This window comes from Eriocheir sinensis, chromosome 70 (assembly GCF_024679095.1).
Source record: "Eriocheir sinensis breed Jianghai 21 chromosome 70, ASM2467909v1, whole genome shotgun sequence".
NCBI classification, from domain to species: domain Eukaryota; kingdom Metazoa; phylum Arthropoda; class Malacostraca; order Decapoda; family Varunidae; genus Eriocheir; species Eriocheir sinensis.
In genome coordinates, this window is record NC_066578.1 from 187,990 (window position 1) to 208,818 (window position 20,829).

The window sequence follows — 20,829 nt, forward strand, 5'->3', positions numbered from 1 at the left end:
CATACGCTAGAGATTTGAGCGCGGGTGTAGCTCGCAGCGAGTGTTTAGCAACACCAGCAAATACGCCTAACGCTTGCTGCGAGTGTTTAGTAGTGAAAGGGTTAACTCTTGCATAAGGGACAGCATAGGGATAAAAGAATGAAAATGCTGGTTAACTCTGGCATAAGAGATTTGGACAGCACAGGCCCCCAGACCCACACCCACCTTGAGTCCCATGCGTCGCACCTCGGGGGAGGGGGTCCCTGGGGTCCTGGAAGTGGTGTTCGCCCCGCTGGTCCAGGAAATGGGTGCGCGGGTCACGGGCAAACCTGGGAAGGGGAGATCTGTTAGTGTTGTTTAGTCTACACTTTACAGTGGAATGAAGGGAAAATATTAACCAATGGAAGAAGGATGAAAGCAAAACACAAGTTTCTCTTCTCTGTTTCTCAGTGAGTTTTTGGCAAAGACCTGAAGAAATGTGTGTGTCTGGTGTGCTCCTTGCAGTGGAGGACAACTCTATGGCAGGAGGACAAGAAATGTGTGTGTCTGGTGTGCTGCTTGATGTGGAGGACAACTCTATGGAAGGAGGACAAGAAATGTGTGTGTCTGGTGTGCTCCTTGCAGTGGAGGACAACTCTATGGAAGGACGACAAGAAATGTGTGTGTCTGGTGTGCTCCTTGCAGTGGAGGACAACTCTATGGAAGGACGACAAGAAATGTATGTGTCTGGTGTGCTCCTTGCAGTGGAGGACAACTCTATGGCAGGAGGACAAGAAACGTGTGTGTCTGGTGTGCTCCTTGCTGCAGAGGACAACTCTATGGAAGGAGGATCAACAATAAGTGTTTCAATTCAATTAAATCTAATGTTATTGAACTGTAAATCATTGATGACTTATCTTCACAATGCCTTGGAATTGCACAAAACATTTATTGCAATAGTTAAATCCTAGTGTGTGTGTGTGTGTGTGTGTGTGTGTGTGTGTGTGTGTGTGTGTGTGTGTGCGCAGACTATAGAGCAGCCACATCACTTACCTGCTGTGGTGTGTGTGTGTGTGTGTGTGTGCAGATTATGGAGCAGCCACATCACTTACCTGCTGTGGTGTGTGTGTGTGTGTGTGTGTGTGTGTGTGTGTGTGTGTGCAGATTATGGAGCAGCCACATCACTTACCCGCTGTGGTGTGTCTGTGGGCCTGGCCGAGGGTGCAGGTAGGGGGTCAGCAGCTGCCTCGGACAAGGGTGGCCGCGGTCCCCTAGCAGGCAGCGTCCAGCAGGCACACGGCCCCTCTCAAGGCCTGTGGACAGGGCACTCACCCGCAGAGTGCCGGGACCTTCTTACTCTTCATGCTTCCTTCATCTCCATTCTTCATTCCTCTTCTTCTCCAGACCTCTGAGGCCCAGCATGCCTCCCTTCCTCCCTCTCTGGTCGTCCTTCTTCTGTATTCTTCAGTTCCTTGCATCTTCTTCCTCTTCTTCTCCAGACCTCTGAGGCCCAGTATGCCTTCCTTCCTCCCTCTCTGGTCTTCCTTCTTCTGTATTCTTCAGTTATTTTTCTCTCGGTGTTTCCGCCAAGAGTGTTCCACGCGCCACACTGTTGTACTGCCTGTGCCATTATCTCCCCTCAGTCCCAGCACAGTGCTCAGCCCCCTGCCTCCCTCTCCTTCCCTGCTGGAGCCACTTGTCTGTCCATCATGCACTCACCCAGCCACTGGCCAACAATACAAGGCTTGACAAACACCACTGGAGTGTTCCTGGTGTGCACGCCTTGCCCGATTACATATTCTGCCTTCAATTCCCTTGGGGCAGCAAACCTAACAAGCACTCCGTCCATCACAGCTCCCAGGCCGGCAGTCTGCACCAGTGGTCTCTGTTGGGCCGGGTTTCTTGTGGAGCGCAGGGAAACTTGACAATCCTTCACACAGTGTCTCCTTGATAATCCTGTTGATGGTCTGTTGTGGCGGCCCGAGTCACCGCTGCTGCACTGTGCCGGGACAAGGTAACAGAGTTGTCACTACTCTGGCTCGGGGCAGACGGCACTGTTCACTGTGGTGCGGCTTGTTGGTGCATCTCTCAGCAGTCAGCCACAACACAGTGCCAGTCCTCCCCAGGTGGTGTTAATGACTGGTTCTCCGTCACTGAGGTCCCACACAGCAGCACAACACAGAACTTCAGAAGTGGGTCTTCATGTGCTGGGCAATGTCCTTCTTTGTTTTAAAGTGCTTCCCACACACATCACACTTGAACTCTCTCAGGCCAGAGTGTCTGAAGATGTGACGCTCCAGGGTTTGCTTCTCTCTGAACCTTTCTCCACATTCCAGACACTCATGAGGCCTTTCACCAGTGTGTTTGTAAGTGTGTACCTCGAGCTGGCTCTTCCTGATGAATGTGTCACCACAAACCTCACACTCATGAGGCCTTTCACCAGTGTGTGTAAGGGTGTGTTTCTTGAGGTCACCCTTTGTACTGAACCTTTGGCCACACTCTTGGCATTCATGAGGCCTTTCACCAGTGTGTGTAAGGGAGTGTTTGTTCAGGCTACTCTTCCGTGTAAACCTTCTTCCACAAACTTGACATTCATGAGGTTTTTCACCAGTGTGTGTCAGGGTGTGTGTGTTCAGGCTACTCTTCCGTGTAAACCTTCTTCCACAAACTTGACATTCATGAGGTCTTTCACCAGTGTGTGTAAGGGTGTGTCTGTTAAGGTCACCCTTCAAACTGAACTTTTTGCCACAGTCAAGGCATTCATGGGGTCCTTCAGCAGAGTGTGTGGGTGTATTTGCTGAGGTCAGCCTTCCCAGGGAGTCTTTCCCCACACGCTGGCCACTCATGGTTTTCCTCACCAGTGTGTGCAAGGCTGTGTCTGTTGAACTTGCTCCCAGTCTCAAATTTTGTCACACTCAATATTTCCCTTCTTTCCTTTCTGGAGATACCAGCAGCAAGGTGATGGTGATGTTACTGTTGTTGTTGTTGTTGATGATGTTGTCAGTGGTGGTGGTGGTGGTTCTTCTGGTCCTCACAGCAGTGGCAGTGTTCCTGCTGGTCCCGCCACTCAGGCTGCTGCCCGGCCTTGCAGCCTCCCCTGCCCACCAATCCTGGGGTGAGGGTCTTGCAGTAACCTCAGGGAAGCTGCAGCGGGCGGCAAGGTTCCCCCTACACCACACTCAGGGACCAAGCGGCAGGTGAGGCGAGGGATGTACCAAGGAGTCCAGAGGTCAGTGGCAGTGTGGACGCAGCGAGCGCTGAGCACAGCGTCCGCCTCAGACCCTGACTTGAGCAGCAGTCTCCTGGCGCTGTGCTCCTCCCAGCATGGCCAACATCACTTCCTGGGCTGCAAGAGATGGGCTGTTAATGCCACGCCCTTTTCTGACTAAGTGCCATCGGGTGCTCCAGTACTCTGTCCAATCCTGAGTGAAAAATGGAAAGGATTTAGTGACAGAAGAGTTATGAAGTTTCCTGCTGTTGGTCCCCAGGGAGGCAGCAAGGCAGCCTGCTCTCACTGCCCCTCACTGGTGGCTCTAGTTGTTGACGGCAGAGGAGGAGGAGGAGGGGGGGGGGGGGGAATTGGAGGAAGAGGCTGTGATGATGAAGTGACATGCCAGAAAGCCGAGCAGGAAAACAAGCAGGAATACTTCAGTGGCAGTTCTTAGTCTTAATATTCTGATTACCATTACATAGCATACCTGCCCCCCGCTTACTCCTGGGGGTAGGGGACATAGACCCTCACCACTGATGCCTGGTATAACTAGATTGGTTAACTCCGTGCAAACCTTGAAGCCCTCAGCTGCCATCCTTGACTTCCCCAACTCCACCCCTGCAGCCCCCCAACTACTGGCTCCCCTTCCTTTGTGAGAACACTCCACATCCCCCTCCACCCCTGCAGCCCCCCAACTACTGGCTCCCCTTCCTTTGTGAGAACACTCCACACCCGCCTCCACCCCTGCAGCCCCCCAACTACTGGCTCCCCTTCCTTTGTGAGAAAACACTCCACACCCGCCTCCACCCCTGCAGCCCCCAACTACTGCCTCCCCTTCCTTTGTGAGAACACTCCACACCCGCCTCCACCCCTGCAGCCCCCAACTACTGGCTCCCTTTCCTGTGTGAGAAAACACTCCACACCTGCAGCCCCCCAACTACTGGCTCCCTTTCCTTTCTGAGAACACTCCACATCCCACTCCACCCCTGCAGCCCCCCAACTACTGCCTCCCTTTCCTTTGTGAGAATACACTCCACACCTGCCTCCCCCTGCAGCCCCCAACTACTGCCTCCCCTTCCTTTGAGAAAACACTCCACACCTGCCTCCACCACTGAAGCCCCCCTACTACTGGCTCCCCTTCATTTGTGAGAAAACACTCCACACCTGCTTCCACCCCTGCAGCCCCAACTACTGGCTCCCCTTCCTTTGTGAGAAAAAACTCCACACCTGCCTCCACCCCTGCAGCCCCCAACTACTGCCTCCCCTTCCTTTGTGAGAAAACACTCCACACCTGCCTCCACCCCTGCAGCCCCCAACTACTGCCTCCCCTTCCTTTGTGAGAACACTCCACACCCGCCTCCACCCCTGCAGCCCCCAACTACTGGCTCCCTTTCCTGTGTGAGAAAACACTCCACACCTGCAGCCCCCCAACTACGGGCTCCCTTTCCTGTGTGAGAAAACACTCCACACCTGCAGCCCCCCAACTACTGCCTCCCTTTCCTTTGTGAGAAAACACTCCACACCTGCAGCCCCCCAACTACTGGCTCCCTTTCCTGTGTGAGAAAACACTCCACACCTGCAGCCCCCCAACTACTGCCTCCCTTTCCTTTGTGAGAAAACACTCCACACCTGCAGCCCCCCAACTACTGGCTCCCCTTCCTTTGTGAGAAAACACTCCACACCTGCTTCCACCCCTGCACCATTTTTCTTTAACACTGCGCCGGCAATTATGCCCAATCTTGCAGAGCCTGACATTCATTGGAGTTAATGTAACATGGAAATATTGAGATGAATTCAATTAACATGAATGTACTCTCCTGAGTGCAAGCCACCGCCTCCTCTCAACTAAACCTGACTTGACCTGACCTGACCTGGCTTGTGCCCCGCTGCCAGAATGCAATAAATGGAAGCACATCCCTTGACACATCCTCCCGGGCACTATGCTGAGAAATCACTGCCTCACACACGAGTGGTTCAGACGGCAAGCAACACGGCTGTGTGTTGAGTGCCCAAAGGCCTTAATATGCAGCAAGGGAAAACACTTCCTTTGCTGCAGTTTCCTGTTTCCAGAGTTTTCTTCTATTTGATATTTTTTTTAAGTTAAGGAGAGTGTTTTGAGGCGTTGTGCATGTGAGTAACAACCGTAACATGGCTGTGACAATGGGGTCAAGATTGGCATTATTCACGTGCCAATATCTCAAATCCTACTTAATCTGCTGTCATACATATTTTCTACTTAACTTTAAACCTCCTGGAAAACCACAGGAAAGAGTGAAGAGAAAGAAAAAGCAACTGTGAAAAAAGCCATGAAATTGTGTGTGGGAGCCCGTGCAGCTGCAGGCGGCGTGACCCTCTGGCTCACCGCCGCCGCCACCGCTGCCAGTGACAACAGCAGCACAGCGTGAAGCCTATCACACGTATTTACCGGAAAACACCAAACGTAACAAAACTAACGAGACTTAATCTAACCTAACATAACCTGACCTAACCAAACTAAGGCTAGCCTAAACCTAACCAAACCAACTAAATCTAGTGTAACCTGACCTAACCAAATTAAATCTAACCTAACCTGACCTGACCAAACTAGCCTAGTGTAACCTGACCTAACCAAATTAAATCTAACCTAACCTGACCTGACCAAACTAGCCTAGTGTAACCTGACTTAACCAAATTAAATCTAACCTAACCTGACCTGACCAAACTAGCCTAGTGTAACCTGACTTAACCAAATTAAATCTAACCTAACCTGACCTGACCAAACTAGCCTAGTATAACCTGACTTAACCAAATTAAATCTAACCTAACCTGACCTGACCAAACTAAGTCTAGTGTAACCTGACCTAACCAAATTAAATCTAACCTAACCTGACCTGACCAAACTAAGTCTAGTGTAACCTGACCTAACCAAATTAAATCTAGTGTAACCTAACCTAACCAAACTAAATCTAACCTGAGCTGACCTAGCCAAACTAACTCTAACCTAACCTGACCTAACCAAACCTAACCAAACTGAATCTAACTTAACCTGACCTAAATACACTAAATCTAACCTAGCCTGACGATATCTGATCTAACCAAACTAAATCTAACCTGAGCTGACCTAACCAAACTAACTCTAACCTAACCTGACCTAACCAAACCTAACCAAACTGAATCTAACTTAATCTGACCTAAATACACTAAATCTAACCTAGCCTGACGATATCTGATCTAACCAATCTAAATCTAACCTACTCTGACCTAACCAAACTAAATCCAGCGTAACCTGACCTCACTAAATGACATCCAGCCTAACCTGACCTAAGCTGGCTACATTCAGGCCAGAGCGGCCTGCACACGACACGGTGGCCGTAGAGTCAAGGGCCAAGATTAACGTTGTCTTACTATGGCTATTATTCGTCTGCACAACAAACGATGGATCAAAACGCTCAAACAAACCAAAAAACAATAAAACCAAAGAAAAAAAAATGGCAAGCAGTAATAAAGGACATAAATACCGCAAAAAGGCGTCCTTTGTAGTGGGCCGGGTATTATTCTGGAGTTTTACTGATTAGTTTGGGTTAGATTTGTTATGTTTAATTTTTTACAATATTCTGCCAACAGCCTACTGCTAGGGAGGAGAGAACAGCTGGTAATGGTGTGTCCCTAATAACTGGAAGTGACTGCTGATGTGAGTCTCAGCCCCTAAAAGACGGGCTAGAGGGAGATTTTCTGTTGGCAGAGCGTGTGCCGTGTTGCCAAACTTTGGTGAAATAGGTGTTCTTCAGCAAAGCCCTGTGTGGCAATTGCAGACAAGAACACAATAGTTGATGGTGCCTTAACACCGCCAATCTTTCACCTACATGATGAAAGAAACTATGTATGAGTCCCTCGACTGCAGCACGGCGGAGATGTGATGTTGGGAGGAACAAATCTTGGCGGGACAACTGATGACGGGAGTCCCAGCACCCCACCCTTCTCCGACAGAGCCGTGCTTTAAGGGAAGAGTCCTCCATGAAAATATGAAAATAATTTTCGAAAAATACGAAAATGAGTTATATGGTCTATGGCAACACCCTATCCTTTGACTTTCAAATGGTAGATTTTTTTCAGTCAGACATAAATTTAAATGCCAATAACAAGGATATTTAAATGGCTACTGCACTGGCGTGGCATGCTCAGTGCAGTGCATCAGCTGGTATGCCAAAGTATGGAATAAATGTTGAAAAATCAAACATGCAGCAATCTTCTGGGTGGAGTTTGTAATCCATGTAACAGTTTTGGAACACAATTTGGTAGGCGGTGGCTGAGTGGTTAAAAGTGCAGGCCCCGCGTTCACTGCATGACGGACGACGCGGGTTCGAATCCGCCACTACCACCTGGGATTTTTCAGTCACCGCTGAGTGGCTTGAAACTACCCACATGCTGTCCTGAAGACCACCCATCAACCTGGACTCTAGAGGAAACCGTCCAAGTGAATCAAGAACGAGCTCCAGGGAGCATGAGCCAAGAAAAGATGGCGTCACTATAAAACACCTGCCTGCGCCATGACGAGCTGGGGCCAACTACCATCCAGGCCACTCAAGAAAGCCTACCAGCGCTGTAGGATGGCACGTAAAAAAAATATGAATATGAAAAGTGCAACCTGCTCACAAAAATGTTTGGAGCAAATGAATACATAGAAAAAAGATAAGAAATGAGAGAAAAGAGAAGAATTACACCGATGAAGACAATAAAGAAGAAGAGGAAGACAGACAAAGGAATTCCAACCGATAGCTATGCACCTGCAGAGTAGTGATCGAACCTTACATCATTGAGGGGCGTGACGCGCCCTGACACCCTCAACTTTGAGCGATTAAAACTGCAATAAGGGGGGACAAGGTGCCTGATCCTTTTATGCACTCACTGATATGTGGTTACTGATCCCATAAAATTCATATTAAAGTAGCATTGACAGTATAGTACCTTCACTGGGCCGAAGAACTTTAGCAAACCTTTAATCGCGTTTTTCTCAAAACTAGTACAAAATAGACATAAAATTATTTTTTGGTTTTACTTTCAAGACGATTTTCATGAAACTTTAGGACATACAAGATCATATATCGTAGTAAAATTTGTCTAGATGTTTTTTTGAAAAGCGGCATAGTTTCGATATATGGGAAAATTTTCCAAAAACAATTTTAAAAATAAACATTTTTGGATTGACAAAAAGTTTTCAAAAAAACATCTTGACAAATTGTTAGAATAACAATGAATTATCAGATGTGTGTGTCACAAGAAAGTCGGTAAAAAAATGGCTGAGAAAAATTAATTCAAATTTTTCATAAAAACAAGGAAAAATACTGTTCTTTAATTTTTCATTTCATCTGATCAGCTTGAAATTTTCATATAATAACAATGGTACTACTATATACAACATAGAAATTATTCATGACCATAGATGCAATTTTAATCCACAGCGGACCTTCTCCTTAAGGGTTAACTCCCATGCAAGTGAAGTAGGGAAGCTTGGGTGTACTTCTGGAGCAATACCCAAATGATGCCTCAGAGCACTCACAGGAATGAAAAAACTTACTTCTGGAGCAATACTCGGTAAAATTCTAGTGTTTGCCCATACTCCCCCCTCCCCCCCAAACAAGCCTGGGGACCTGGTGGGAATGCGGGGTTTCGGGTGGGGGACACGAAATCCGTCGCATTCGCGTATTTTTTTAGTGGGGGGGGGGGGGATAAAAACTCCCTAGATCTAAGGAAATTCCCTAAATTTAGCGAATTTTTCCTCCCACCACCACTAAAACAAGCGTTTGCGACGAATTTAGTGTTTCCCATATGAAAACCATGCACTCAGTGGATCCCCAAGCTTGTTTTGGGAGAGAAGCGTAGTGAACCCACCAAACGATGCTCACCTCACCATCTGGCGTGGCACCAGCGGCCATCTGTGCTCACATAAACGCCTCCACCACACTCATGCCCTCTCTCTCTAGTAGGTTGTCACCTCATCGCAAGGTTTCTGTCCTCCAAGTAGAGTCCGTGGCACCAAACACAGTGTATCTTCATTGTTTATCACTGACTACCGGGATCCATCCAACACCGCGCCTTTAACAGTACTGCGGCTTGTGCAGGAAGTGCAGGCTCTCAAACCTCTTGCCCGAGCTGTTCAAACACGTGAATCCTTACTGACCGGATTTTGAATCTGCTTCACGGGCTCGTATTCCCAGTATACAAGGTGATTGTGGATATTGACTCCACGCCTCCAGAATACGATAATACGCCTCCATATATCATAGTAAAAAAAATCAAAAAAGTACTTACAAGTAAAGAAGCCGAATTAATCCCCTTCCCCCAACGATCTTGGGGGACCTGCGTGAACTTGGGGTATTTGGGTGGGGGAGCATATTTAAACTACTCCAACCGAACTTTACGACCTGCTAAATGACAAAAATGTAGAAAAAAACGGAATGTATGAAATTTCCCTATATCTAAGTAATTGCAAGGAATTTCCCTACACCTAGGGTATTTTTCAACCCCTCATAACTCAAAAACTATGCATTTGCGACGCATTTCATGTTTACCACCGCATTCCCCGAAGTCTCAATGGCCCCCTAGCCAATTTTGGTTGCGAGGGGTGAGTATGGGCAAACACTAGAATAATACCCAATACTCAAATGATGCCTCAGAGCACTCACAGGAATGAAAAAACTATCAAATCAAAGAAAAAACACCCAAAACAGGCAGCGGCACTAAGGCATAAAAACAGCACAAAGGTGTCCTTCGCAATGACATGGGTGGAGGTATAGCTACTGCATGGAGACAGGTGTACTTCTGGAATTTACCACATAGCTATAGTTAGGTCTGGTCACATTAGGTTAGATTTAGTACTTTGGTTAGTTTTGTTGAGCTTAATTTTTTAAGATAAATATGTGTGATAGGCTTCACACTGAGCCATTTATGTCACTGGCGGTGACAGCACGATGGTAACAGTGCCAGAGTGGTGACTGGATGGATTGGTGAGGGAAGTCTTAACCTAACATGCTACTGCAATAGGTAAGCTTGTTATAGGTAAGCTGGAACAAAGCAAGATTAAAATGGGTAAGTTGGGGCTAATGTTGAGTACAATGTGTAATGTTGAATACTTACATTATGGATTCTTTTTTGGTCCCTGAATGCAGTGCAGTAACGAATGACTTCCAGAAAATAGTAGGAATTTTTATATAATGATGTATAATGTGAAAACACAGGGGGGAGGGAGGGGGGTTGAGGGGGCTTCGTAGGTTACGCTAAGTTAGGTATTATTCTAGTGTTTGCCCATACTCACCCCTCGCAACCAAAATTGGCTAGGGGGCCATTGAGACTTCGGGGAATGCGGTGGTAAACATGAAATGCGTCGCAAATGCATAGTTTTTGAGTTATGAGGGGTTGAAAAATACCCTAGCTGTAGGGAAATTCCTTACAATTACTTAGATGTAGGGAAATTTCATACATTCCGGGTTTTTTTTACAACGTACGGAAACTACGCAAGGTAATTATTGAAAATCACTCCGCACCTCGAAAATACGATATTACGCCTCCATAGTGTACTTAAGGGCATATTATACATACGGACGATGTGTTTACATGGCAACGCCATTGCAATATGAGCAGCGTTGCCAACGATCTAGTTCGCAATGATACGCTAGGTGAGACCAGGTCCACCACACGTGGTTATTTATTTCTTTTTTTTGGGGGGGAACACACACCTTTACCTAATACTATTTCCGATGGTACGCTTAGTTAGCCATTAACCCACGCATGTGAGACCAGGTCCACCACGCGTGGTTATTTTATTTTTTTCAGAACACGCACCTTTACCTAATACTATTACCGATGGTACGCTTGGTTAGCGATGGTACGCTTAGTTAGCCATTAGCCCATGCATGTGAGACCAGGTCCACCACGCGTGGTTATTTTATTTTTTTCAGAACACGCACCTTTACCTAATACTATTACCGATGGTACGCTTGGTTAGCGATGGTACGCTTAGTTAGCCATTAGCCCACGCATATGAGACCAGGTCGTAAAGTTCGGTTGGAGTAGTTTAAATATGCTCCCCCACCCAAATACCCCGAGTTCACGCAGGTCCCCCAAGATCGTTGGGGGAAGGTGATTAATTCGGGTTCTTTACTTTTAAGTACTTTGTTGTTTTTTTACTATGATATATGGAGGCGTATTATCGTATTCTGGAGGCGTGGGGTCAATATCCACAATCACCTTGTATACTGGGAATACGAGCCCGTGAAGCAGATTCAAAATCCGGTCAGTAAGGATTCACGTGTTCGAACAGCTCGGGCAAGAAGTTCGAGAGCCTGCACTTCCTGCACAAGCCGCAGTACTGTTAAAGGCTGTCAGTGATAAACAATGAAGATACACTGTGTTTGGTGCCACGGACTCTACTTGGAGGACAGAAACCTTGCAATGAGGTGACAGCCTACTAGAGAGAGAGGGCATGAGTGTGGTGAAGGCGTTTATGTGAGCACAGATGGCCGCCGGTGCCACGCCAGATGGTGAGGTGAGCATCGTTTGGTGGGTTCACTACGCTTCTTTCCCATAACAAGCTTGGGGATCCACTGAGTGCGTGGTTTTCATATGGGAAACACTAAATTCGTCGCAAACGCTTATTTTAGTGGTGGTGGGAGGAAAATTTCCCTAAATTTAGGGAATTTCCATAGATCTAGGGAGTTTTTATCCCTCCCCCCCCCACTAACAAAATACGCGAATGCGACGGATTTCGTGTCCCCCACCTGAAACCCCGCATTCTCATCAGGTCCCCAGGCTTGTTTGGGGGGGAGGGGGGAGTATGGGAAAACACTAGAATTTTACCCTAAGTTAGGTTAGTTTACATTTATTTGGCAAGTGGTGTGGGCTGGCGGAAATACACAGCGCGGGACGGGACGGGGCAGTGGCGGCTGTACATCAGGCATTGAAAAGTCAACCATTCAGTGGTTTCCGGAAAATAAAACTTTCTCCGTAATAAAAGGCATATAAAGCAATAAAGCCAGTGTCGCAAAATTAGCAGGCTGCCCTTCCCTCAACAATCCCCGAGCAGTCACCTGAGCCACAAAAAGCTTGAAGTAGATAAACCTGAAATGGGTAAGCTTGGGTGTCATTCTGAAATAATACCAAGCCATCACCTGAGCCCTAAAATGTTTGTATGGGTAAGTTTGAAATAGGTAAGTTTATATGGAAACTTGGGTGTAATTCTGAAATATTAGTGACCCATCACCTGAGCCCCAAAAAGCTCGTAGTAGGTAAGCTTGAAATAGGTAAACTTGTAATACATAAGCTTGGGTGTAATTCTGAAATAACACCAAGCCATCACCTGAGACCCAAAAGGCTTGTAATAAGTAAACTTGCACTTCGTAAGCTTGGGTGTAATTCTGAAATAACACCAAGCCATCACCTGAGACCCAAAAGGCTTGTAATAAGTAAACTTGCACTTCATAAGCTTGGGTGTAATTCTGAAATAACACCAAGCCATCACCTGAGACCCAAAAGGCTTGTAATAAGTAAACTTGCACTTCGTAAGCTTGGGTGTAATTCTGAAAGAAAAAAAACACCGAGCTGTGACCTGAGCCCCGAAAAGTAAGTCAAAGGGCGGTGGCTGGGGGCCTTGGGTTGGGGGCTCACCGTCACTCACAAGATGGCAGGCCTGGGACGCGAGGTCGCAAACGTGCCCTGGTAGTATTCCAGAACATCACCCGCTGTCTTTGGAGAGTTGACATTTATTTTAATTGCAAATCCTTACTTTCCAAGGAGGGGGCCGTCACGCCTTGTGTGTTACTGCCATGACGTTCATTGGTGAGGACGAAACTATTTTTTCTGGCAGCTTTTGGTGTTTTGCAGTAATTTGTTGATTGTTTTGGTCGCAAAGCATCATTTTTCTAAGGGCAAGGGAGGGGGGGGGGGGGAAAATTGGTGTTTTGCGTAGAGATGTACCGATACCAAAATTTTGACCGATACCGATACTTGACCGGTAACCGATACCCCGGAATATTTGACCGATACTGATACCCCAATATTTGACCGAGACCAATTAATACCCCAATATTTGACCGATACCGATACCCCAATATTTGACCGATACCCGATACCCCAATATATTTGACCGATACCCGATACCCCAATATTTGACCGATACCAATACCCCAATATTTGACCGGTAACCGATACCCCGGAATATTTGACCGATACTGATACCCCAATATTTGACCGATACCAATTAATACCCCAATATTTGACCGATACCGATACCCCAATATTTGACCGATACCCGATACCCCAATATTTGACCGATACCAATTAATACCCCAATATTTGACCGATACCGATACCCCAATATTTGCCCGATACCTACCCCAATATTTGACCGATACCAATACCCCAATATTTGACCGATACCGATACCCCAATATTTGCCCGATACCAATACCCCGATATTTGACCGATACCAATATCCAAATATTTGACCGATATCAATACCCCAATATTTGACCGATACCAATACCCCAATATTTGACCGATACCGACACCCCAATATTTGCCCGATACCAATACCCCAATATTTGACCGATACCGATACCCCAATATTTGACCGATACCAATACCCCAATATTTGACCGATACCAATACCCCAATATTTGACCGATACCGATACCTGTGCACTGATTTTTTTTTATACAACAATTTCAGCAGCTAAAGGGCAATATCAACTGCTTAAGAAAAAAAAAAGACCCACAATTAACTCGTTGTTCCACCATAAAAGGGAAGAAAAAAAGAGTAATCAGTGCTGGCCTGAAAGAATTAAGGTGTCCATAGTCAGGAATTTCTTTTTATCAAGTTTGTTATTAATAAACTTAGGTCCCTTAAAGACATGGAAATAAAAATTAAATGAGAAAAGTAGTGATATAAGTATGTGGCACTTGCATGGGTAAATACCGGCTCTACCCCGGGACACAGGGCTATACAGTGACATCCGGGTTTCCACAGTTTACCTTCCCCAGGCACCCGTCTATTAAGCAGCCCATAAGGGATGGATCAACAGCTGGGTGGGCTGTGCACCAACTGCCGAGGGCGAGGCTGGGATCGAACCCAGGCCCACAGATTCGTAGCCATGCAGACGTGCTGACCACTGCACCACGGATGAGCATATTAACCCTATACGGCGCGGCAAGGCAGCAGTACGATGCTTAACCCAAGTGTTAACACCCACCCCCCATGAGTTTCGACAAGGGGCGAGGGAGGAGGCGCCTCGTGAGGTCTAGTTGACTCAGCTGTACTTCAACTTTTTTAATTTGAAATTCAACTTTTTAAATTTGAAATTCAATTTTTTAAATTTGAATTTCAACTTTTTAAATTTGAATTTCAACTTTATTAATTTGAAATTCAACTTGTTTAATTTGAAATTCATTTTTTAATTTGAATTTCAACTTTTTTAATTTGAAATTCAACTTTTTTAATTTGAAATTCAACTTTTTTAATTTGAAATTCAACTTTCTAAATTTGAAATTCACCTTTTTTTATTTGAATTACAACTTTTTAAATATGAATTTCAACTTTTTTATTTGAAATTCAACTTTTTTAATTTGAGGGTGAAAAGGTGTAGCATGTTAAGTTAGAAGTTAAGCGGCTCGCACACATTCCTGGTCCCGGTCCCGATCGTCCCCGACCACTCCCGATAAACCAATCGGCGGTTGACCGGCTGTAAGATCGGAGATGGTCGGCGTCAGACCGCCGGTGCACCGCCGGTAGACCCTGATGATCGTAGACGCCCGCCGACCAATGCCGGTCAACTTCAAAATTTCCAAAAACATCGAGGATGCTCTTGGTCGACCGGCGGTATCGAAAAATACCGGCGGTCAACCGCCAGCAACCGGCGGCAGATCGACGGCAGACCGGCGGTAGACCAGCGGTAGACCGCGAGTGAACATCTGTGTTTGACCTGGAGATTAGGGAGGAGTGGCACGCGATTAGGAGGGCGGACCCCATTAAAACAACACCTGGTGCGACTCATTTCAGTACCTCCTGGAACATACCTGTCCAAGCACATTAGGTTTTCCTTCTCTGCATCCATGTTCTCACCCACGTTGCCCCACGTCTCCTCTTTACTTTTCAATCGTCTATTTTCCAGCAGGTAAACGAGCATCAACAAAATTTGGTCACTATCCACGTCAAATGTAAGGAGTTCAATCTCATGTTCACTAGAGCTGAGGAAAGCCATGGCGAGGTCAGACATATGAATGATCAAAAACACCCGGACCCGGGACCGGGAATGTGTGAGAGCCGCATAGCGGCAGCGCTCTTGACTTAGTGGAATTTTTCCGCTAAATTGCACGGCATCATCGGAATATACTTTTTCCGCTAAATCGAGCATTTACAGCTAGTAGGCTACATACACAGCTTAAGCCATGCCTCCCTCCCCTGATTCATGGCCATGCCAGAGTGACGACAAACAAAAAGTTTTATGCGTTTTTTTTTCTCTACACCATGGGCGTGTGGCGCTGATGTCACCCCACTACGAAGCAGTCACTTCATAAACTTACTTGATATGAAGTTGTAGTGGACTCGCATGAGCGGAAAGTACTTGTTTCCGAAATATTCCCTCTATTAGTCCTTCACTTAAAGGTAACCTCAAATTTCTGCATTTTAGTAACACTTTTGTCAAGTAGAAATCCGAGCAATACGACGTCATGAATGTCCCACAATGCTGTTGATTTGAATTTGTTTTTGAAGGACTGTCAGAAGGTCATGGATGACTAATTTTAGGGGCTATTTATGCAGCCTATAATGTTTGGCTATCAGATTAAGGAAAAGTATGTTTTAGGAAATATAGACCCATATATTTCATATAAAGTTAGTTTTACTGACGACAATGGCGAGTAGCCTCATGAGTCCTCCCGCTAGACACCGGGGCTATGTCTCCAACTGACCTCGCGTACCGTGCCTCTTGCACCCTTCTCTCCCTCTTTCCCCGTGTCTCTCTTTTTCTCTCTCACTCTAGTATAAAAACAAATATGGCTTTTATGATTGATTCTCTATCTGTGAGTGAATACAAGGAAATTTGTACAACACTTGGCAGCGTTGTCACCGCGGCGTTGTCAGCTCAAGTCAACCCAACACACCGCAGTTGCCAGTTGCCCTGCCTGCTTTAATTACCGCATTTCTGCCATTTTTTGGTGTGTGTCTGCCATCTGCCATACAATGTCAGCCATGTGGCATAATTATGATAAAATATGGAGACTGTACCTGTATATGGAATGCCAAGACCGTCAAGCAAGTTTTGATGTGAGTCATCCAGGTGAATGGTGAGGTTCCGCTGGGGACGGCCAGGGAGTGGGGAAGGAGTGGTCGCTAAGAACATTAAAATATTACACTTTGACCTTATTTCCACACCACCCAAGGGGTAAAGAGTCTTGGTGCGTTTTTTTAAAGAGGTTTATTATTAATATTATAATTATTATTATAATTATTATTATTATTATTATTATTATTATTATTATTATTATTATTATTATTATTATTATTATTATTATGCATTGTCGTGCACCATGCTCCCCGAATGTGAGTACACCCCCACATTTCTCGCGAGCACACACACACACACACACACACACACACACACACACACACACACACACAGAGAGAAAATGGTGTGAAAGGCACGGTGTGCGAGGTCAGTTGGAGACGTGGCAACAGGGTCTAGCGAGCTGTCTACGTCAGAGCCGCCACTTAAGATTTGCCGGACTATAGGGGGTTGTGTTAAAAGTGGAATACGCCGATGGAACAGTCAACTTGGCTGGGATGGGATGGTGTAGTGACTGACCCGCCTGATGCAGAAAGCCTCACAAACTCACTTTGCGAGTGGGGTACCTCTTTGGGCGACTGGTACAGGAGTGGCTCTCCCATCTAGCCAGTCGCAGGTTCGCTCCCCGGCGCCGGTAAAACCCGTTCCGAGTCTGGATTAATTTCTCGTGTGCTTCGTGCCACACATATGTCGTATGGATGCATGTGGAATGTGGGATATGTGGCGTTACACTGGAAGGGGGCTGGGCCAGACTGAGTAGGTCAGATGAATTTGTTTGAACTTATAAGTTTTAACTTGCCAGCTGCAGGGCACAAAGATTTAGGGTGCCGCTGGCCATCCTGCGTGACCTGAGGCAGGCTCGGTGGCAGGCGTGGAACGGAAATATGTTGGTCCCGGGGCGTCGCCGAACCTACCGGGAATATGTCAAATGAAACACCTGTACTACATTCTTATATATTTCAAGGTGGAGGAGGCAGCCCAGGTGCGATCAAATGTCCACTAACTCTGCCTCGCCTCACCGCCCCCCCCCCACCCACCGCCGTATCCTGCCCCACCTCACCACGCCATTTTACCTCCATTTCCAAATACTTTTCCTGCCTCACTCGCCCCTCCCTTCACTCATACAGTAAAACCAGAGGGTTACAAGGTGTCCACGACTTACCTGAAAGCCGTGACAGGTGATTTATATATTAAGTGAACGTGAACATGCAGTAATATGAAGGAGGCAGAGTGACTTACCCTCACCGTCTGGGCCTTGTGGGTCACAAACTCCGGAACACGCCGGTGGGACTTCGTTTCTTCTCTTTCGAAGCTGTTTTCTGGTATTGGAGCCTCGTTTACCTGCCCACCTGTTTACTTAGGTGTGTATGTGTTAATCATTCAACCTACCTGTGGCCATAAGGAAGTGGCTATCGTCAATTTGAAGATAAAAAACATTACTATTTCTTATCCTCGACATGCATGTCCGGACGAAAGAAAATGGGATTCAAGACCTATACTCAGGAGAGAAAATGGGATAATCCCCCAGGAAAAAATGTGATAGGCATTTTTGAGGAAAAGCATTTTGTGTGTTGTTTCTTTATGTTTATTGGGTGCTGAATCCATATCTGCTGTATGCCAAGCTGTGAAAGCTATTGTTTCCCCACAAATCACAAAAAAGAAAATGGCGCCCCAAAATCGTCTACTTATTATACCTACATGTATGCATTCCACAAACTCCAAAGTTACTGATTCATACAATTGTCATTGGACCTCCTACACTTGCAAGATGTAGTACATGAGTTAGGTTTGCAGCTGCACCGTGCTGTCTTGCATCCAGTGGTACAGACACAGGTGATCAATTCTTCACGAGCTTCTGGAATGGGAGGCAGCGATGAGAGTTGAGGAACAAGTGAGCTCCCCTCTACTCTCCACCCCATGGTTTCTGGTGGAGGGAGAACTGGGTGCTGCAAGTGGGCCTGCCTCCACACTAAAGCCTGATAATGAGAGCGCTGAATGTGAAAGTAGAGAGAATCTCTGCTTGGTGGCAGTCTTTCTAGTGTCATCCCCTTGACGAACATACTTTTTCGAATTTCATTGATGTTGTCAGCATTCAGTGCACCATACACTTTGCCGAAAAAGACTTCTGCATCCTGAATGGTACGGTCAGTTAGGAAAGTGCTAACACCAAGTCCACTCAGCGGATGGTTATGCTGCACTAACGCATCCCAGCAAGTCTTCTTCGTGTGTCCTGCAGTGTATAAGGCTGAGTCGCTCCCAGGCAGTGCATGGAAAGCTGAAAGCAGCTGGATAATTTGTGGCCCCATCTGCAGCTTTTCCACAATGGCGTGGCCTGGAATGTACTTCCTTTGCCTTGCTGTCCATGCTTTCATCCACAGTTGCTGGCATGACATCATATGGAAGTAAGTAACCAGCAATACCAAGATATCAGTGTCTCTTGCCGATACAGCTATGCTTGATGTTCTACTTTGAATACAGTGAATTAAGGATCATCCTTGTGACAGCTTCTTAATGTTTAGCCTTCAAGCCGTTGGTGTCAATGTTTGTGTCAGAAGCCTCGACCCTTTCTTCATCACTGAAACCACCTGCAGCAACTATAGTCTTGTTTGATGGCGCTCTCAGAATCAGCTGTTCAGAAAGAAAGCAAGCGAGGTCTGTTTTATTTTCTTTGTAAACAATGAAGTTTCTCCACTTTGCAGGAAGAGGTACTTCTCTGCTCGCGATAGGTCTCCTAATTGCCATTAATCCTTTCCCACGCCGTTTCCGTGTGCCACTTTTGATGGACTGCTCATAGTAATGATCAAAGAGAACATCAATGAGGTGAAAGTGTGCTCCACTTTGTAAAACAGTTTCTACAAAGATGTCTGCAAGGTTTCCAAAAGTCTTTGCTGCCTGTGGCTTTCCAATTGCACTGACCAGAGCTTGGCCATCAATGACTAAAAGTGTCTCATGCTGAAGGTCTGCAGCGTCAAGGTGGGTGGGACAAGAAATGCCAGCAGTCAAGATCCCAGCAAGAACAGTCTTTGAGCCTGTTCGAAGCTGTCCATTTACTTCTGCCAAAGATAGGGGAACAAAAAACAGTTCGTGTGTCATAATGTTGTTGAGGTTGACTGGGCGTCCTGCTTCATATGCAACAATGAGGCGTTGTAAAATGTTCCTGTCTGCCTTCACTGTTTTTGCCCTTCCAGTTATTGCATCTGATTGTTTAACTTCATACAGAGAACCAAATGTCAGGTATTTGTTTTGTGGTAGTTTGTCCCCCAAAGTGACCCTTCTCGCTTCAGCTGGCAGCAGCCTCTCCTCCACAAATACATCTAGCTGATCTTGCCCTTTCTGTGCAGCTGTCAACAGGTCATCTTCAATCTCTTAATTGGGTAGCCAAGTCTTTGTTTGCAATGTTCTGCAGTGTATGGGGTAAGTTATCTGTGAATAAACCAAATCTCTGCATGACAGTAAGCAATGAATCCTCAACTCTCGAATCCAGCCTCATTCTGCTTTTTGTTGTTTCGTAGTGGATATAGTCATTGTGAATTGCAAGACCAACAGCAGCTCTGGTGTCGTGGGCAATTTGAGATCGGAGATTGAAAGACAGAGCCCATCTGCTGAGAGCTGAAGTAGTCTTTGTGATGCCAATGATGCCACCCCCTTTCTTCCCAATACAACCAAGCCACTCTTGACTCTGGTCTGGGTCCACTTGGTTGAAGCGCAGTGAGGAGCGCTTGACGACAAAGTTGCCATCTTCAAATTCCTTCTTAACCTCTTCTGGAAGCTGGTACATCTCGTTCAAGCAGATGGTTCCCCAGCGAGCAAAGTTCACATGGTTGTAGTGCATGAAATACGGCAACATTCGCTGAAAAGCATGGAAGTCCAGGTCCCAGATTCCATCCCTCTGAGCACGAGTGAACAGCAGGAGTATGTGGACCAACTCCATGTAGCTCCACCAGAACATGAAGTTTGGGTTCTCATTACCAGCAACGAAGGCTTGCATGACAGCTTCGAACTCTTCTGAAGCAAATAATGATTTAAGTTCTTTGATAGGACCATTCTTTGTGTTGTCAAACAGGTCTTTCAAGTCAGGGTTCTTTTCGTCCATACAACTAATCAGCTGTGATCTTATGGGCTCTCATTCCTTTAGTGTAAAATTTTCCTGCCATGACTTGTTCAGCAGTTTTGGGACCAAGTAGACCGCCTTCTACCCAAGCTTCCAGCAGCTCTAATGATTGTATATGTTTGCCGATGACTTGCATGAATTTCATGGCAGTATGTTGCCCACCTAGCCTCACAATAAGGCAATCCTGGTAAACAGCATTTGGCCACTTAAGTTCCATCAGCTTACAGAACAACGCTT

At 46.3% G+C, this 20,829-nt stretch overlaps 1 protein-coding gene and 2 long non-coding RNA genes across 7 annotated transcripts in view; all 3 read right to left on the reverse strand.

Moving 5' to 3' along the window:
- Nucleotides 1–203: 203 nt before the first annotated feature.
- On the reverse strand, nucleotides 204–13,063 carry LOC126988691 (uncharacterized). 5 transcript variants are annotated; one of them, XR_007742458.1, is made up of 3 exons: nucleotides 12,927–13,063; nucleotides 1,148–3,304; nucleotides 204–308 (listed from the first exon to the last, which is right to left on the reverse strand). It is a non-coding gene; the product is annotated as an uncharacterized LOC126988691 (long non-coding RNA). The 5 variants fall into 5 exon arrangements; XR_007742457.1 differs by having other exon boundaries at nucleotides 12,809–12,954; XR_007742461.1 differs by lacking the exon at nucleotides 12,927–13,063 and adding an exon at nucleotides 12,819–12,905.
- LOC126988692 (uncharacterized) lies at nucleotides 4,719–8,756 on the reverse strand. The gene is made up of 3 exons (XR_007742462.1): nucleotides 6,340–8,756; nucleotides 6,005–6,199; nucleotides 4,719–5,708 (listed from the first exon to the last, which is right to left on the reverse strand). It is a non-coding gene; the product is annotated as an uncharacterized LOC126988692 (long non-coding RNA).
- Nucleotides 13,064–18,326: 5,263 nt separating the features above from the next.
- Nucleotides 18,327–20,829, reverse strand: part of LOC126988665 (zinc finger protein 714-like) — a 195,665-nt gene continuing 193,162 nt past the window's right edge. The window contains exons 5-6 of the mRNA XM_050847021.1: nucleotides 20,142–20,483; nucleotides 18,327–18,457 (exon numbers count right to left, since the gene is read on the reverse strand). Coding sequence (XP_050702978.1) covers nucleotides 18,327–18,457; nucleotides 20,142–20,483 — 473 coding nt within the window. The remainder of the gene's footprint in view (nucleotides 18,458–20,141; nucleotides 20,484–20,829) is intronic.